This window comes from Lolium perenne, chromosome 4 (genome assembly GCF_019359855.2).
Source record: "Lolium perenne isolate Kyuss_39 chromosome 4, Kyuss_2.0, whole genome shotgun sequence".
NCBI classification, from domain to species: domain Eukaryota; kingdom Viridiplantae; phylum Streptophyta; class Magnoliopsida; order Poales; family Poaceae; genus Lolium; species Lolium perenne.
Genome location: NC_067247.2, coordinates 99,922,314 through 99,942,014, shown reverse-complemented (window position 1 = coordinate 99,942,014; position 19,701 = coordinate 99,922,314). Strand labels below are relative to the sequence as shown.

Below are 19,701 nucleotides of genomic sequence, written 5' to 3'. Positions count from 1 at the left end.
GTGTATCGATTACACAAGCCTCAATAAGCATTGCCCAAAGGATCATTTTCCATTGCCTCAAATCAATCAAATAGTCGACTCCACAGCAGGCTGCGATCGTCTCTCCTTTCTTGATGCTTACTCAGGATATAATCAGATCAAGCTAAAAAAAAGACCAAGAGTTAACTGCATTCAAAACTTCGCATGGCGTTTACTGTTACAATGCCATGACCTTTGGATTGAAAAACGCAGGTGCAACCTATCAGCGGTGCATGCAAGCCTTCCTTGGAGAACAAATTGGCCGAAATATTGAGGTTTACATCGACGAAATCGTCATCAAAACCAGAAATGTGGCTACTCTCATCGATGATTTGAGAGAAACTTTCGACAACCTCGACAGATACAAAATCAAGTTGAATCCGAAGAAATGTTTCTTCGGGGTACCAGGAGGCCAATTACTCGGGTACTTCATTTCAGCTAGAGGGATAGAAGATAACCCTTTGAAAATCAAAGCTGTTCTTGACATGGAACCGCTAAAGAATCTACAGCAGGTGCAGCAGTTGGCAGGATGATTGGCAGCACTTAGCAGATTTATTGCAAAACTGGGTGAAAATGCCTTACCATTTTACCAGCTGATGAAGAAATCCGAGAAGTTCGAGTGGACAACAGAGGCACATGATTCTTTCGACAACTTAAAGAAGGTCATGTCGACCTCTCCAGTCCTCATGACTCCACAGGAAAAGGAGCCAATGCTTCTCTATATAGCTGCTAACGTACAAGTTATCATCACTGTACTTGTCGTCGAATGCGTAGAGGAAGGGAAAGTCCATGGCGTGCAATGTCCCGTTTACTACCTTAGCGAGGTACTTACACCGGCAAAACAGTGATACCCTTAGCACCAGACGTTGGCATATGCCGTATGGAGGACAACGCGCAAATTACGGCATTACTTCGCAGAGCATCCGATCATTGTTGTCACCGAAGCACCGTTGAAGAACATACTTACCAACCCAGAGGCTACATGCAGAGTATCTCAGTGGCCTATCGAGTTAGCATCGCATGATATTTCTTATGTTAACCGAACATCAATCAAATCCTAGGTCCTTTCCGATTTCTTGGTTGATTGGATCCAGTCGCAAATCTCGGCAGCACCCGACATGTCAGGATCCTGGATGATGTATTTCGATGGGTTAAAGCGGAGCACAGGAGCAGGGGCCGGAGTAGTACTAATCTCGCCGCAAGGAGACAAAATGAGATATGTTCTCAGGATGAATTTTTCGTTACCAACAAATAATGAAGCAGAGTACGAAGCACTATTACACGGGATGCGTATGGCCAAAGCAGTCGATGAATTTATGCGATGCTATCAGCGACAACATGATTTCTTATCATCACTTATATCAATCGATGGAAGCCAAATTTGAAGGTTGCGAGTTAAAACACATCGACAGAGATAGCAACGAGGAAGCCGATGCTTTGGCTAATATAGGCTCCACATGTTCCTCTATTCTAGATGGAGTCTTCTATGAAGTAATTACTCAAAGGTCAATTAAAGAAAAAACTTTGGCACCTCCAAAAGTGTTGGCTACTGACTCGGGGGCTATGCTCCAGGAAGCTACCGAAGATATCACTGACAAATCTAAAGAGCAAGTTCTTCTTCTCGAGCCCTTATGGACCGAACATTTTTTGGCGTATTTGATGGAACAACGATCACCAGATGATCCGACGGAAGCTAAACGCATCGTGCGTCGATCTAAGGCCTTTGTCATAGTGGATGGTGACCTTTATATGCGGAGCATCTCCGACATCTTCCAATGGTGTATCGCCATCGACGACGGAAAAGCTCTGTTGCAAGAAATACATGAAGGAACTTGTGGTCATCATGCAAGTAGTAGGGCTCTTGTGGCCAAAGCTTTCAGAGCTGGGTTTTATTGGCCGACAACAGCAGCCGATACAAAAGACTTAGTTCGGAAGTGCGACCCTTGTCAACATTTTGCGCCAAAACCACATGCACCTGCCACGGATCTAATGACAATACCTTTGGCCTGGCCCTTTGCACAATGGGGGCTTGATTAAGTTAGTCCACTGCCGAGATCATCACCTGGTGGTCATACTCATCTATTGGTAGCAGTTGATAAATTCACCAAATGGATCGAGGCCATACCGGTCACGAATCAGACAGCCAAAACTGCTGTCAAATTCTTCAAAGGAATAACTTGTCATTTTGGTATGCATCATAGCATCATTACAGACAATGGAACTAATTTTGATTCTAAGGAATTCCATCCCTTCCGCGACAGCAATGGTATCAAGCTCAAATTTTCTTCGGTTGCGCATCCTCAGACCAACGGACAAGTAGAAAGGATCAATGGTTTAATATGCGATGGCATTAAAAAGCGCCTTACGGGTGCAGCCGGAGCTTGAGTCAAAGAGTTACCGTCAGTACTCTGGAGTTTACGGACTACACCAAATAGGTCAATGCAACATACTCCATTCTTCCTTGTTTACGGAGACAAAGCAGTTCTACCAGCCGACGTTCGCTTTGAAGCACCTCGGGTGGCTGCATATACAGAGGCAACCTCTGCTCACACACTACAAGATGTGGTGGATCTTCTTGATGAGGCTCGAGACAACGCCTTAGCCAGACAACAGTATATCAGCAGGCAATACGGAATTACCACAGTCGAAGAGTTCGCACTCGAAGCTTTAGCGTTGGCGATCTAGTACTACAGTTGAAGCAAGAAAGATCCCTGAAACTTGAATCTCCATGGAAAGGACAGTTCATCGTCACTGAAGTCACACCAGGAGGAGCTTATCGCCTCAAGAATCCTGCTTCGGGAAAAGATGTTGGGAACCCATGGAACGTTGCATACTTGCGACGATTTATGCATAGAACTCACTCTTTTCTTCGCTACATGGAGGATTCTTAGCCTGTTACATATTATGAATAAAACTTCTGGTTCAACTTACATTGTTATTTCTTCACTCGAACAAATGTTCGGGCTTCTTTTATCGACTACTACTCCCATCGAGAGGTTCGGTTAAATTACGCGTCATAAGCTTATCCGACAATACTCGAGGGCTGAAAGGAATTATTACAATATCGATAATTAATTAATACCCCCATCGGGAGCTATGGTTATCGATATACTGTGGTTTTTTACAGCAATACTCGGAAACCATAAAATAAAACCCATCCAAGCCTCAAATAAATTTACGAGTGCTGCAGTTGATGGAAACAATACAACTTACAAAAGGCTCATACCGGTGCACCGTGTTACGAAACCAAACAAAAAGCGCCTAAGTCCCTCGTTTATTCGAAGGGTGTCGGTCTTACAAAACATACAAAGAGACTATGCAAAAAACTGCGATTACAACAGGGTCGTCGAGTGAGCAAACTAACTTGATCACTCAGTTGCCTTCGATAAAATATTTCAGCTGGACTTACAGTTCAAAAATTCATAATGATGTTTAAAAAGAACATCAAATACATACGGTATTACTCCTTGCAACACAAGGTTATCATAAAAAGGAGAAGTTCTTTACAAAACTTTACTATGTACAAGAATACTTAAAATTTATATCATGACAAGTTCCCTTGATCTTCTTGATTCTTCAAATCCCTTTCAGTACCTGCTTCCATCCTAGAGACAATAATATAAGCAGGATGCCTAGCTATGGGATAATATTGATCTAATCTTACATTAGCATTGGCTATAGATTCTAAATCCATAGTCTAATGACATGCTAAAACTGAAGCAAGTGCAAGCTCGGCTCCAGCAAGAAGTTCTTTGCGCACCAAAGATCGAATCCTAGTTGGAGTTTTGAATCGATTTAATAAAGCAGACAAAGTTTCGGGTGCTGGATCTAATGGAAAAAATGGTTTTCCATACCATGGTTAGATGAGCATAGTACTTGTCAAAGTAATAATGAACTTTCTCAGCTCGATACTCGAACTTTACCATAATTATGGCCTTCGACTGGTTGGACCACAATTCACATTTCGGGTGAGTAATGTCGGCCATCGCTGCGATCTTCTCATGGAATCGCCTATTCTCTTATGATTCATTGGAAGCAACGACTTTTGAAGAAAAAGAACAAGTTAGCAGAGGATTATTCAACAGAAATATCAGGTGAAAAAAAAGCGGTTGACTGCTTACAGCTTAAGCTTTCATTAGCCACACGAAGACGATCCAAAGCATGTTGTTCAACCGCAACAGCAATTTCGCTCTTTTTCTTCACCAAAGCTGCCATGGTATGAAGACCACTTATGTCTTTATTCAGCCGAGAAATTAGATCGCGCAAGCGGCGTACAAGCTCTGATTCATCAAAAGCAGAAGAATTCAGAGAACTCCCGATACGAGAAGAAGTCGAAGGAATCTGCAACAAAACATTTAATTTACATTTCTCAAAAAGACATCGATAAAAGGCGGAAAACTCCCATCGGGAGCGCAAAAAGCATGTCATTCAAAAGATCATTAAATACTGACAACAGAGCCAGCTTAATTCAGTACAGGTTAAGACTCGAATGTATCTGGGTTACAACTAAAAACTAGTAGGCCAGGCTTAATCATACTTGTGCTGATGAACCAGGAGCAGCTTCAGATGCAGTTTTGTTCTTGTCCTCTTCAACTAGTTTAAGGAGTCGATTACCGCACAATACTGAGGATTACTTGAAAGGTTCAAGGTTGACAAGACAATTATCGGCATCAACTGGCAGCGCCTTGGATGGCTTCTCCAGATCAGAGCCAACTCTGTGCCCCATCAAAAGCTGGAAAGTAAGGACTACTCCGTAAAGACGAGAGCGTCGCTTCGATACCTCTATGGATTCCAAGGAGTCGACGAAGAAGGTATCCGCCATCTCTACAAGAGTCTTGTTTTGATCCAACTTCGGGAACATCATCGAAAATAGTCTCGACAAAGCCCCTTGGTGTTCTTCAAGAGATCTTGGAGCTTAATGCTGGAATCAGTTGCAAATGATAGAGCATCCAACACCGAGTCCACCCAAAGCTTGTTTGTACGGTCGACAGGCATGTCGGCAGTACCTGGGAAAATTGTGGAAAAATATTTCATCGCATCAGGAAGATATTCTGGAGAAGTACCATACAAGTATGAGGGAAACATACTTAACAAACTCGTGATAGACTCTTGGAGGGCACCATCCTTCTCATCAGTTTCAACGAAAGCTTTGTGCCTAGCCTCCTGCTCATCCATCATTTTCTTTCTCAACTTCTTCAGCTCGTACTTAAGGATTTTATTTTCGTTTTGAGCTTTGATGTAAGTCTGTTGGCTTCTAGCACTTGATCAGTCGAAGTTTTAAAGCCTTGCGAAGCTGAACGTTCTCTGACTCTAGTCGAGTGAACTGATCGGCAAAATCTGCCACACCGTCAAGTGTGGCAAAAATCGGCTATAGCAACAAATATGAAAAGATTATGTCAGGAAATATAGGAGATCTATCTTAGCCGATACTTGGTATTTTTGAGAAAGCCAAACATCGGCTCGGGGGCTAGTGGATACTGTGCTATGTACTGAAAAAGAGATACTTACATGATCACGAGAAACTAGAGGTGCAGAAGCGCTTGCCGAAGGATTAACTATTGAAAGGTGAACTTTGGTCATGCTCGTTCTTCGTGGAATATTGGCCATCCGATCAAGTTCAGAAGTCAAAGGCATTGACTCCTTTGCAGACTCTTCCTTGTCAGATAATATTTTAGCCCTCTTCGAGAGGGGGACGTCGTCATCATCCTCCGAGCTGGACTGAGTAAATATGAATTTCAGCCTAATTGAAAGAAGCAAAGTGCAAGTGAAATGAAAAGTTAGAGGGGAAAAACTTACAAAATAGACTCCACGTCATCCTCTTCAGCAAAGAGTCTTGATGATCCCTTTGTGACCTGAGGAGCTGAAATTTCTCGAGAAGGTGCAGGAGAAGCTGCTGCGTCAGCATCATCATCTCGTCCACTGGGACTCGACTCCGTCGTTGTCATCAAATCTTCATTGATCTTCCTGCATCGCATAGACTTGATGAGAGCATCGCCCTCGGGGGCTTCGTCACCCAAAGCATCGCTATCCTCAAGAATGTTCTGATCATCCTCAGCCTCATCAGAAGCATCATCATCCTCCGGACCTACCCCACTTTCGGGTGTAGGTGGATAACATTGAGCTACAGTGGAAGCATGTCGACAGAGAATCAATAAGTCTTAGGCTCAGAAATAAAAACAATGTTGAATGCAAATACAAATGAAATTACCACGGAAGGAAGGTGCTTAAGGTCAAGAGGAGGGCGAGCCGAAGTCATAACAATGGTGTCTCTCTGGCTGAGGCAAGTTAGACGCCACACCTCATCTCGAAGATCCTCTTCGGATAAATCAGAAGGGCTGATCCTCGATTTATCCGTCACACCAGTGTACATCCATAGCTGACGAGCCCTTGACATCGATGGCTGCACCCGACGCTTTAGAAAAACTGAGACCACTTCAGTGCCGCACATCGTCTGACCTCCTGCATTCTTTAGGTCCAAGACCTTTTCATATAGTTGATCAGCTATTACGCGTTCTTCGACAGTCAGAGTATTTTGCCAGGATTTCTTCGCCGCGACAACAAGGACATCTTCGAATGGTGGCAGATTGGAGCGCTGTCCTGATGCTGGGATGTCCCGGAGATAAAACCACTTCTGTCGCCAGCCTTGGACTGACTCCTTCATCGGGTAGTTGAAGTAGTTAACTTCCTTCCTGATGACGAAGCCGACGCCGCCGACAACAAGAGGGCCGTCATTGCCATTATGGCGCTTGACATAGAAAATCTTCCTCCACAAGCCCCAGTGGGGGTCAATGCCGAGGAAGGCCTCACACAGGGTGATGATTATTGAGAGGTGGAGAATAGAATTGGGAGTCAGCTGCCAAAGCTGAATCCCATAGAAGAAGAGGAGAGAGCGGAGAAGTTCGCGGGCAGGAAGGTAAAGTCCGCGATACAGAAAGGCAGCAAACATGATAGTATAACCTTTCGGAGGCCTTGGGAGAGAGGCAGAACATGGATGAGTGAAGTCAGATTCGACAGATGAGATGAGGCCGAGCGTCCTCATCTTGTTCTCCTCACGTTTGGAGATGGTGGACGCAGACCAGTCGAGACCGAACTTGGCCGCGCCTGCAGTAGTGCTAGAGCCGGTAGTTCCCTTCTTCTTGCCCATGGTCGCTGAGCTTGTGGAGGTAGAGGCAATGGCAGGGAAGAGGCAAGGAAGAAGATGAGCAGTATGGAGGCGTAAAAAGTGAAAACAGGAAAAGGTTCCCTATTTATAACAGGGAATGACTGGGGATCGTGGCCGTTACTTTGGCAATCGTGGGAAGATTGGCGAGAATCCAGTCGTACACGTGTCCAGAAGGAGAGTTAAAACTGGCGGCCCATTACTCCCACTACGTGCGGAAATCGAGGAGGCACCTCGGTCAATTCACAAGGACTAGTCATTTCCTAACTGACCGCGCAGAAGTAGGGTGGACCCATCAGGTCGCGTCCTATCAATCGAACCGCTGCAGTGGCAACGTCATTGATGATGTCATAAAAAGTATCGACTCATCATAAAGCATCCGAAGAAAATTAAAACATCGAGTTGCTTCACTTGAGTCTACACATGGTTGCAAGCATACGTCCCTAGACTCGGGTGCTACTCCCATCGGGAGCGCTGGACGTGCACCCGATAAACAACTATGGACTCGAAGGTTTTAAACAATCCAGGATCATGCTCGGGGACTTGATTCTGTGTAGAGTAATATCACACCCCAACTTTTGTAACCATGTTTAGTTGTCCTTAGTGCCAAAATTAGGGGGAACAAAAACTTTTTCTATAGACTAATTAGACTAATTAGATGAATTGTCTTGATCTGTTTGTTAATATGAATTGCCTTGATCTGCTGGTAGATGAAATGTCTTGATTTGCTTGTTGAGTTTTGTCTTGAGCTACTCTAAGAACAACACTCCTAGTGGTAAAACAAGCAACGCACCTAATAAAACGCATGTGTGACTTAGGAAAAGTTGTTTTCTTTTTTTCACCACCCCAAGCCTTTCATCTGATGGCAACATGAGTATGCCTACTTTAAACTTTATCTTTGTGGTATAATCTATCTCAACCCATCCTTGATTCAAAACTTGGGATCATCTACCCCTTAGTACATCCTTCTCTTATACCTTAGTCAAAACCCTAAGTCATCACTAAATTTGGCCAAGTCCTAAATCTGTTTTCAGGTCCCATTTTGGAGCCTTTGGATTAAGAAATTCTTTTCTATCCAATGAACCTCACTTGGTCCTAAACCTACCTTGTCATGAACACTTCCAAATTATGTCTTTGCCTTGAACCAGATCACTCTCTTACCCACTTGTCCTTGTTGGTTATGAGGCCAAGTCAACAATCTGTTTTGGCAGGCTTAAAATGTCCAAACTTGGGCAGTTGATCTCTAAGCACCCTCAACTATTATTAGTGACCTCAATACATGGATCTCATCTATGCAACACCCTCTACACCTTTCATGTATTGCATGTCCCAATCTACCCCCACAATTCTTATTTTCACTTGATCTTGTACCCTATCTACTATTTCTGCACTAGATCAGTTGCTCCTCTCCTATCTTTTGTTTATCTTTATTTCAAGTTTAATCTCCACAAAACCAAGAGTGGGAATGATGGGTACATTATGTAGCCACCCTCTACCCTTGAGATCACTTCTCCCAAAATATTTTATTTGCCAAAAATCCTATTTAAGATTCTTCTATAATTTTCACTACAAAACTAATCCTAGTTTTAGGAAAGGTGGGTGGTGTTTTACTTCCTACCTCTCTCACCCCAAAGTTTATTTATATAAAAAATCCCTTTATTCTTTTTCCTTTTTCAACTAAAATGCATGGTTATGGTACATGTGCCATCCTTGCACCCTTTTTATAACATTTGGGAAAATCTATTTTGCATTATTATGCAAGTAGACCTACTTTGTTTTGAATATCATTTTGTCTCTTTCAAAAATTTAAAAAGGCAAGATCAATGCAAACCCCTTTCAAAATTTGATCAACTCTCTTTTTAATGAGGACCCTTCCTTTTTATTTTCAAAGTATAAATAAAAACTTTTATTCTTCATCCACCACATAGCACTCATCTTTGGTTCACCATCATCACCTTGACCTCATAAGTGATGGTTTTGTCATCCTATTCATCCTTGATAGTATATGGTTACTTCCCTCACCATCTCTCTTAGCCTTGCACAACCATTGTCTAAACCACCATCATCACCACATCTTGGACAACCTTTTTGGTCACTTGGCCTCACATGTGACTTGGTTTGGCTTAGCAAGAAATGAGGCCGGCCATGTTGTATGTATGTCATGGTGGCCATCGATTCCTTCTCTCCTTCTCTCTACCTTTCTCACCTTGGGAAGCCACACACCTGCATCCCTACCTCTCCAACCTGCAACCCTAGATGAGCCCTATGCCCCTCCACCATCATGGCATAGACTTGGACAAAGGCTCCTAGACCTACACCCCTGCAACCCTTACCCATGTCTAGCCTCCCTCCCACGATTCCTGGAGTCCCTGGGTGCCTTTCCCCCGAGCCCCAATGCTCCCCATCATCCCACCCGACCATGCCAATCTGATGGTCACCACAATCTTGGTTAGCACGGAATCCGGCACCCCACCTCCCAAGACCGCGCCCTGAAGTCGCCCTGACATACCTAGACCCGAGGCGCATGCTCCCAAGGCAAGCCCTGCCCCGCAAGAGCCTCTCTCATGCTTGTCCCAACTGTGGTCACCATAACCGTTTGATCCCATCACGTTCCCAAACGACCTGACCTTCTCAGCCTCTCCCGTGGCTTTAGGTCTCTGAGGTGTCGTGCCTTGACTCCATCGTGCACCCTAGATCCCTCCCTAGCTAATTCTCCATCGAGACATAGCCATCGAACACCTTGACCCACGCAATCATTACCTCAATTTGGGAGACACGGCACCCTTTTCTTCTCGTTCTCAGCTGCAATAGATCCTCCTCTGGATGCTCTGCATCATGCCACCACCAGTTGCTCGATCGCATGCATCCCACACACCACGATCTTGTGCTCCATCGCCCTACACCACGTCCACCATGAGCTCGTGCCTGGCTATAAGAGGGCACCCGAGTCCTCCACTCACTCCTTTCCCCTCACAGCAAGTCCGCAACCCCACTCCTCTCCATTCCCCACCTCTTGGCCACCAGAGAAGCCACAGCTCTCCCCTTCCTTGCTGTTCGCCGGAGGAGCACCACCACCGTGGCTGATGAGACGGTGGCAGGCAAGGCTGCAGACGCTCTCGTCACGCTCGTCTATCCCACTCTGCACCATCCTCCTCTCTGTCCTCTCCCCGCCCTAACGCAACCTTTTTGGTTGCCTAGGTCCACCGGGAGCAGCCGCCGTCATCGCCTGCCTGAGGGAGATGCCGGGGAGGAAAACGTCCAGACCTGCGTTGGGGAGCTGCTGCAGGAGGTCAGGGCGCACCTGGACGCGCCACTGGACAGCCTCGACTCGCCGCGCCCCTGCCCGGCCTCGCCGTCGACCTCCATCACCTCCAGGTGAGCTCCAGCCGCCCCTCTCCTTTTCTTCTCGCGTCCGCCGCGCGCGCCTGGGAAGAAGCGAACGAGGACGATGTCCTCCCGAGCGTGGTGCATTGTTGGCCACGTCGGCCCATGCACTGGGCCCCGCCACGGGCCCCCTCTCCCTTTCTTTTTCTTTATTTTTTCCTCAACTCCACCTGGAGATGTCTCCTGGGCCGGCCCAATGCTGCACCCCCGCACGGCCCAAGGTTTCCCTCCCGATCTATTCATTAAAAAAATGAAAATTGTTGTTAATTTGGGATAAAAACCAGTGAGCTTCCTTTGCTAATAACTCCAGATCTACACACCCAAATCGAGTGAAACAAATTGCAATAGTCCACAAATTCAATATATTTCCAATGCTACTGGTCCCATATTTTTAGGATTTTATAATTTTTTTGGTGAATTAAACTTGTTCTATGTGTACTACAGGCATAGCTGCTAGCTTTTAATTCACCAAAAATTCATCTGTGACCCAAACCAAGTGATTCAAATTTTGTAGTGTTCCTAGTTGTTTAATTAACCAACTAAGACAAGTTTTGCACCAATACCTATTTTTAATTTTCCTCAGTAATTAAAATGGTACAAGCATGCAGTAACCTTGTTTATTCAATTGTTAGAGTTTCAAAAACATTTTGAACCCAAATCCAAATTTTTTAGCTAACCTTATGCTATTAACCTATTTTCGCACTGGTTTGCGTGATTTAGGGTAAAGTATGAGATTGTGGTATTTAATACAAGTTTATTCAGAATCTGTCTTTGAGGATTTATTTAAGGAGCATAAAATATTATTATTGAGTGAAACCCCTTTTGTTGTACTCACATTACTTTTATAAACAACATATCCAGAGATCAGATTTATTTGAGCATCTGAGATTTTCTAGGGTTTTAAACATTGTTTTGGTCCCTTTGGCAAATAAAATAATTATTAAAAATCTTTTAAAACTGCAAAATTGGTAAATCCAATTTTGTATGAAGCTATGTTGGAATAGCTATCCAGAGATATATTTTGTGCTTGCTTTACTTATGTAATGTTCTGTGAGCCAAATAAAGTAGGAAAATGATCTCTGCTTTTCCAAAAATGTTTAAAAATAAAATATAAACGTTTTTGATACAAAACCAATGCAGTTGTCTTCTTTATGGTGTTATCTACCAGGGGATATTTAGATTATGCCATGGTGATAACCGGAGAGGCAATTGCTAATTTTTTAAGCTCATGCTTTTATTAAGTAAAAAACAAATTGGTTTTCTTTTCAAGAGTTGTTTTGAAGTAACTATAAGCCCTTAGTATGTTAGCCCTTAGAAGAGTGGTTAGCTATCGTTTGTTGATTGTTGCATGTTTGTTTTGTTGGTGCAATGTATTGATTGTGTTCCTTTTATATTTTCCGGCGATAGATGCGAACAATTCCGGAGAAGAAGAAGAAGTGGATTGGACAAGGATTTTATTTATATTGTTGGATTCTTATTATTATGAAGTTGAAGAAGTCCAGGGACAAACAAGCCAACCAAGGCAAGCCATCTATTGATCTCTGATGTGATGTCTTTTTGGATGTCATCTTGTTGCTATTCATAACATCTTGATTCTATGTGTGTTGATCTCCATATTGATGTCATCTATGCTTGGACACAAGCATGATATTCCTAGTGGTTATACCTTACCATTGTCTTAGTAGTTGTTTAGATGCATGGTAAACATGGTCATGCTATCCTACTTGGTTGTTCTCCATGCTTAGTTGAGCATGCTACATCTCTTGACAAATTTCCCACCATACACCTTGTTAGTCTAGAAGTAATAATATCATGATCTTGGTGTACTCTCACTTTGAGATGAGTATACCTACTTGTCCTAGTGGGATTTTTTTTGTTGGTTAACCACCATCCATGCCTTTAGTTTTGGTTATTTAAACACCACAAATCTGAAAGTATTCCCTCTTATGTTGCCAAAATACATGCTTACCGTAAGCAAGTATGATCCTTTTTTATACCACTCACACTTACCCCTCAATGGCATGATGACCAACATCTCGGCCATAGAGGATCATTAGTCCCCTCATGAAACTTTAGGTTGGGAAAACCCTCAAGGTTTTACCTTGTTGTAAAAGTTTTAACAAAACCTTGAGTAAGTCAAACTTACTCGAGTGGAGGTTTATGAAAGTAAAGGATCTTGATAAAGATGATGAGAAAGAGAAAGTGGTTGTGTTTATGAAAACGTTGGCGCCTAAGTACTCACCCATGTCAACTATTTAGCGCAACCACACTATCCAAAGTGGGCACGGGCTTAGTCTGTAGTTTGTTGAAATTGGCGTGACAAACCTTCACAACTCCCTAGGAGGGTCACGGTGACCTCTGACGCCGGGTTGCACTCTGAAGGAGGCAATACACTGTAGTTGTCTATAGCCGGACGATTACTGAGGGTCTTCTGTCGTGGCATCGGAGATACGCTCAAATAAGGGGTATGATGCCGGGGTGCCGGGAAGGGTTAAGCCCGCAGGGAAGGACTCATGTCAAGGGAGACAGACGAAAGACTATGACTGATTATCCGAGACTCGCATACTTTCGTATGACGAACCGGGGATGATCCCGGCGGATTTATCGGTTCTTGTGGGGAAAGTGCGCACACTCTGCAGAGTTAAATCTATTCAAATAACCACGTCCGCGGTCATGGACGGTTGAAATGGCTGTTGCTTAGCACTGATGAGTTTTGTTTTTAGAAATGCTTTACAAAGAAAGTGAGAAGGTGTTTGATGTACCGGAAGGGTACGGGAAAGCTTGTGTCGACCATATGGAGATGGTCAAGGAAAAGAAATAAATTGGGTTACCCCTTCCTAGTGTTTCATGTAGAGGAACTCTTTTGAAGTATCTTCTTCAACAAATATATAGATATGTCATAGAACCCTCTTAGTGTCCCCTTCAAACTGCGATGTTGGGATGCTATATCCATAAGAGAAACTGACTCTCTTTCGCATGCTATATCCACAAGAGAAACTACTTCTCTTCTTCATGCTATTTCCACAAGAGAAATCAGCTCTTCCCTCTTGTCATCCTAGATTAACACTTATCATCTTGCACTCTTGCAAAGTTTCTTTTTGATGGTTTGCGAGTACAATTCCAATGTACTCACGGCTTTGTCCCTGGCTATTTACTTTGCCAGACTTGGAGGAATTCGACAAATGAAGAAGGAGTTGACAGCGTCTATGCGAGCTAGGAACGTATTCCCAGTCAGTTGCACGTAGGGTTAAGGCAGATGACATGGGCTCTACGCTGCTGAAGTGATTCCGCTACTCTGATGTTTCAGTTAGGCCCTTCGAGGCTATTATGTAAAGATTGGTCATGTGACCTTATTGTAATTTTCTTATTCCGTTTTGTAATGGATGATGTAACTTTGATATCAGTTCGGTTATGTGTTCACGGCGCACTGATTATGGGATCGTGAACTGTATACATAACAGGGTATTTCGGACAGCTAGTCTGGAGTCCCGACAGAGCTGGTATCAGAGCCATCCTGACTGTAGGAGACATTAGTTAGCATGAACGTTAGGTAGGAAACAAGTTCTTGGGAAAAACTATTTACGAAACAAACTCTTTCTTTAGTCGGAAGCATAGCTTCTACTCCTCTTATTTCCTCAAAACTTCCAAATTCTTATCTCTCCATTTTATAAAAATGTTTGAAAATTCTTACTCTATTGTCTCATCCACTTCAAACCTACATAGTGGACGATGTCCCGAACTCAGACCGGAGACCCGGACTCAAGAAGGATCCCTCGGGAAGAGACTCATGTATCTCCAACAACAGCTATTGAAGATTGGATGCCGACTTAGTCATGCACATAAAGAGATTATAAGATCATGTCTATGGTTATCACCAAAGTCTGTCAAGGAGCTGACCTTCTTCCTACGTGGACTTGCACCTTTTTGCAGTCGTATGGGATGAAGTCCTCGGTTCTTGACTAGTAATTTTTAGGCCTGCCACCAGAAGTTGTCGACTTCGGGAGTGCCTCAACAGCTACCCCTCTGAAGACCTCATGTTTCCGGGATGTCGAGACTAGAAGTTTTGCGCAGTTTTTGCCTCCACCTCAACATCGACGACTCAACACCAGGCCTGCTTCAGTACCAACTGCTTCGAAACTCCTTGTTGAAGCCGATGTCAGCCAGATGAAGACGTCTGCATATGTGAACCCTAATCCCCAAAAGGTGGGCATTGCCGAGGAGCACCCTCGTCACCCGGGATACGAAGACCTATGACGGCAGCACTAAGCCAGAAGATTGGCTCGCTGATTACATCACATCGGTGTATGTCGCTGGAGGAGGAAACCGCCGTTGGGCGGTAAGATTCATACCATCGGTACTGGTGGGACCAACACGCATTTGGCTGAACAATTTGCCCAGAGGAAGGATAAACGGGTGGATAGAGTTTGAAGAAGCCTTCGTCAGCAATGTCAGCAACACATACAGAAGGCCAAACCGTCCGCAACAGCTCGCCATGTGCCAGCAGCGCGAGAACGAAACCGACCGGGAATATCTAACCCGGTGGACTGCAACAAGAAACTCATGTGAGGGTGTGATAGAGGCCCAAGCCATCAGTTGGTTCTGCAATGGATGCCGGAGGGGCTCGCCGGTGTGGTAAAGACTACATAGAAACATGCCAACCAATTTGGCTGAGATGATCAAGGTGGCAGACAGTTATGCACTGGGAGATCCGATGCAGCCGGCAATCGCGGCTGATCCGCTGACGAGATACCGTCTCGCCAAGATTACCGGAACAACAATAGCCACAACAATAGAATGGAAGACTTTCCGGATAGAAGGTACGGGATGCAGCAAGTGGCGGCGGTACAAGACAACTCGGAAGCCGGTGGAAGCCAAAGGCAAAAAACCGGAGGTCAGCCGTGGGGCGGCCAGAAGAAGTAGTGGGGTGAGAAGAAGCCCTGGCATGATCAGCCCAAGTACACAATGGAATCGGTGATGGATCAACCATGCCGGTGGCATACGCCAAACCCAGGCAAGCCGAAGGAGGGCTCGGATGCACTGCCACCGTCCCCTCCGCTCACTGAAGCAAATGCGCAACCTATTCAAGCTCAGCCAAACCGTCTGCAACAGCAAGAAGGAGTTCACCAGGTGGGTGAGGGAAACAACAACAATGCCGCACGCGCGTGCCTCAAGGCAATAATGTTTATCAAGATCCAGACATTTTTTGTGTGGTCTTCGTGACTGAACCGATGGACCGGCAAAGTGTGCATCGGGGTTCAAGGAGGTGAATGTCGTCATACCGACAGTACCAAGATACATACAGCGGTCGGAACAAGAGATCACTTGGTCTCTGAAAGATCATCCGAAGGTGATGCCTAACCCGGGTGGCTACGCTATGGTGGTGGATCCCATAATGCATGAAAGACTTACGATTTTAACATATTCTCTTTGTAAAAGAGCAGAAATAATAATTTACAAAACAGCGAAATGAAGCATGAAATGCATTTTGGGTGTGTCTATGTTTCAGTTGACTGGAATTGTCTTAAATCTCACTCACCTAAAAATAGTGCAACTGTATTTCAAAAAAAAGTACAACTCGATCCAGTTGCACAATAGAAAAGTGCAATTCAAGCAAAAAAATTATAAGTGACTTAGACTTAAGAAATCTCAGTTGACTAAAGTAACCGACTTACTATGAGCTATCAGATTAATTGTGTGCAACTATGAAAGCACACGAATTACTTTGGAGGTGACCGAATTACTGAAGGCTAACAGATTAATTGTGTGTAACTATGGGCTGCAACACATTACACAATTCGTCTTCTAAATTCTACTCTCCCCGCCCAAATCGGATTCAGAATGAATTCGTTTGATCAGGAGTCGAAGCTGATTTCGCTCTCTACCTCCTCGTCAACAGAGAGGAAATGCGACCCTCTATCGATCACCTTCTTGCCGTCCTCCCTCGCCCTGCTCAAGTGCTCGCACGGGCTGACGTCGAACGTCAGGCTAGCCTTCTCACCGGCCTCTAGATGCTGGCTCCGGAACCCAACAAGCTGGCTCGCCGGACGCCCGCCCGTCGCGTTGGGCCACCGGAGGAACATGAGCACCGAGTGCTTTCCCGCCAGGGGTCCGTGGTTCTGCACCTCCACCACTGCCGGGAACTTGAGCTGCTCGCACACCTCGGCCCCGATCTCCTCCACGTCGTAGTAGCTCGCGCCGCCGTCGTCCACGGTCGTCGACACGCCGGCGAGTAGATTCTTCGTGTTTGGTACTTGACTGGGGACCACTAATCGGCGGGAGACTTTGGAGTAGCTGAGTCCGTAGCCGAACTTATAGACAGTCTCGCCCCGGTAGAAGCGGTAGGTCCGGCCGGGGTAGCCGGTGGCCGGGTCAGCGCGCATCCGCATGTCCGTCATGTTCACCCTGGTGTACTCCTCCGGGTACCACGTCACCGGCAGCCTGCCGCTGGGGTTGTGCTCTCCGAACAGCACCTTGGCGATGGCAAGCCCGCCGGCCTGGCCAGGGTACCCGGCCCACAGGATCGCGCCGATCTTCGGGTTGTTTTTGGCGAACGTCACGTCCACCGGGCCGCCCGTGAGGAGCACCAGGATCACTGGCCGTTTCGCCGCCCTGGCCACGGTGGTGATGAGGCTCTGCTGCTTTGGGGGGAGCAGGAGGCTCGTCCTGTCCAGCCCTTCCTGCTCCTGCTTCTGGCTCAGCCCCATGAAGAGGATCACGTGGTCGTGCCAGCCCGCCACCCCGGCCGCCTCGTCTATCTTGGAGAAGGCACAGGACGTGGAGTTGCACCCGGGCCGGAACGCGATGTCCTTCACGTACCCCCTGAGCCCCTGGAGAGGCGTCGTGTACTCGCACGCAGGGCCGAATTAAGTAGTTGCCGATGAGAGCGCCACGGTCGTCGGAGTTGGGACCGATGACGGCGGCCGCCGTGACCACGGACCGGTGGAGCGGGAGGATGCCCCCGTCGTTCTTGAGCAGGACGATGCCGTCCTGCGCCGCCTCGAGCGCCAGGCTCCTGTGGGCGGGCGAGCACACGTCGGCGGCGCCGAGGTGCCCGTACAGCGGGCTACTCCGCGGGTCGCCGTTGAAGTGCCCGAGCCGCATCCGGACAGCGAAGAGGTTCCTGAGGACCTTGTCCACGTCCTGCTCCGTCATCTTCCCCTGCTGGATCGCCGACATGCTGTGCACCTGCGTGTAGTTCCCGCAGTCCATGTCCATCCCTGAAACCAAGTTGCAAACATTCGTTATTTTCTTCTCCCTTGTCTGCTCCAACAAATTGTCAGTGTGTAGCAGCAGAGGCTGTACGGCACGTACCGGCCTTGAGCGAAACAGCAACCGCATCCTCGTCCGTGGGAGTGTAATGGTGTCCACCGCGAATCAGTGCCACCGCATCACAGTCAGCAGCTACGTACCTGCACAAATTAAGTCTAGTTTAATCCCCAGTTTCATCCTTACTGAATATACTACAGTACTATTACCTCAACAATGCTACATCTAAGCTGATTTGCACCAACAGAATTCAACCACCTAATCCCGTAAGCCCATCCCGTAAGAATCCTCCCGTAAGTCTAGCATTTTCGCTATTACCTCCATCCCAAGGCTTAAGGCATTTTTTTTTTGGAAAAATCAAAACAAGTAAAGTTTGACCAAATTTTTAGAATAAACTACCAATAAATATGATATTTTGTAGATAGCACATAAAAATATATTTCATTATCTATCTAATAATATTAATTTTATATTTGACATGTTAATGATTTTTTATAAAAACTTAGTCAAACTTAACATAGTTTGACTTTCTGAAAAAAAATATAGGCCTTAAGCCTTGGGATGGAGGTAGTATTATCTAAATTTTCAGATGCATGTACCCGTTCATTCCCCATTCTCCCTTGATGGTTTTGGTGAGGAGGTCGGGGTCGGCGCAGGTCGGGACGCCATTGACGGAGATGTAGGCGCACATGACGCAGGTGGCCTTCCCTTCCGCCACGCAGCTCTTGAACGGCGGGTTGAACGTGTCCGCCAGATCCTGGGCCGTCACCTTCGCGTTAAAGTTGTACCGCACGGCGCCCCGCCAGTCGTCCAGGTCGTACGCCGTGGCATGCTTGCAGCACGCCGAGGCCTGCAGCGTCGTCGTCGAGGTGCCCTGAAGGCCCCTCACAAAGGCCGCGGCGTACTTGCTCGCCGTGACGGGGTCCTCGCCGGGGGTCTCCTGCCCGCGGCCCCAACGCGGGTCGCGGTAGATGTTCACGTTGGGGGACCAGATGGTGAGCCCCTCCGCCTGCCCCAGGTTGTACAGCGCTCTAGCCTCAGTGCCAATTGCCTACATCAAGTACACAACGATCCATTTTCACAACACAAAGATCAATTTTTCACGATATACAAAATATATAGTACTATCAATTTTTATATAGATATTCACTTTATTAGCTAGCTACCAATTAATTGTTGAAAATATTTCATGTAGCGATGTATACAAAATATTCAGTTTACTATTCAATCGTGTAGTTCATACCTGGCCGATACGGTACCATATGCCCACATCGAAGGAGGCGGCGGTGAGGAGCACCTGCGGGAAGCTGGTGACGGCGCGGACGGTGCCGTTAAAGTGCATACCACGGCCCCAAATGGAGAGCCCGTGCAGCCCCTCCGACCACCACTTGTACGCCGGGACGCCTAGCCGCGGCACCGCCGACGCCTTGTCGGCCAGCTGCGACACCTTCTCCGCCAGCGTCAGCCGCGCTACAAGGTCGGCCACGCGCCGCTCCACCGGCAGCTGCTGGTTGCAGAACGCGTAGCCCCCCTGCGCCGCGCCCGGACCGCATGAGAACGCCGGGTTGTTGACGGCGGCTGCCATAGGCAGAAGCAATGCTGAAATAGTCACCATGAGTAGCGCGACTACGCCAGCGGCACCCATGGCGAGTCTCGGGTGGATGAACAGAGAGAGAATGGGACGTGAGAACTGAGAAGCGATGCGGTTTATCGAGTTTCTTAAATAGGAGTTCTTGGCTAATAAAGCCACGACACGTGTCCCGATTCCAAATTCGCATAAAATAGGATAGCTTTAATTACGTATGAATATACACGATTTTGATTAAATGGTAGGAAAAGATTTCTGCTAAATATTGGCAATTATATTGTGATAT

General features: G+C 46.2%; 1 protein-coding gene across 1 annotated transcript; it reads right to left on the bottom strand.

The window, feature by feature from the left end:
- Window positions 1-16,299: 16,299 nt before the first annotated feature.
- LOC127348527 (probable beta-D-xylosidase 7) lies at window positions 16,300-19,488 on the bottom strand. Its single transcript, XM_051374524.2, is given in 5 exon segments — window positions 16,300-17,427; window positions 17,429-17,778; window positions 17,873-17,970; window positions 18,427-18,878; window positions 19,071-19,488. Coding segments are annotated over 5 exon segments (2,316 nt in total). The 5' UTR covers window positions 19,473-19,488; the 3' UTR covers window positions 16,300-16,413.
- Between the last annotated feature and the right edge of the window lie 213 nt (window positions 19,489-19,701).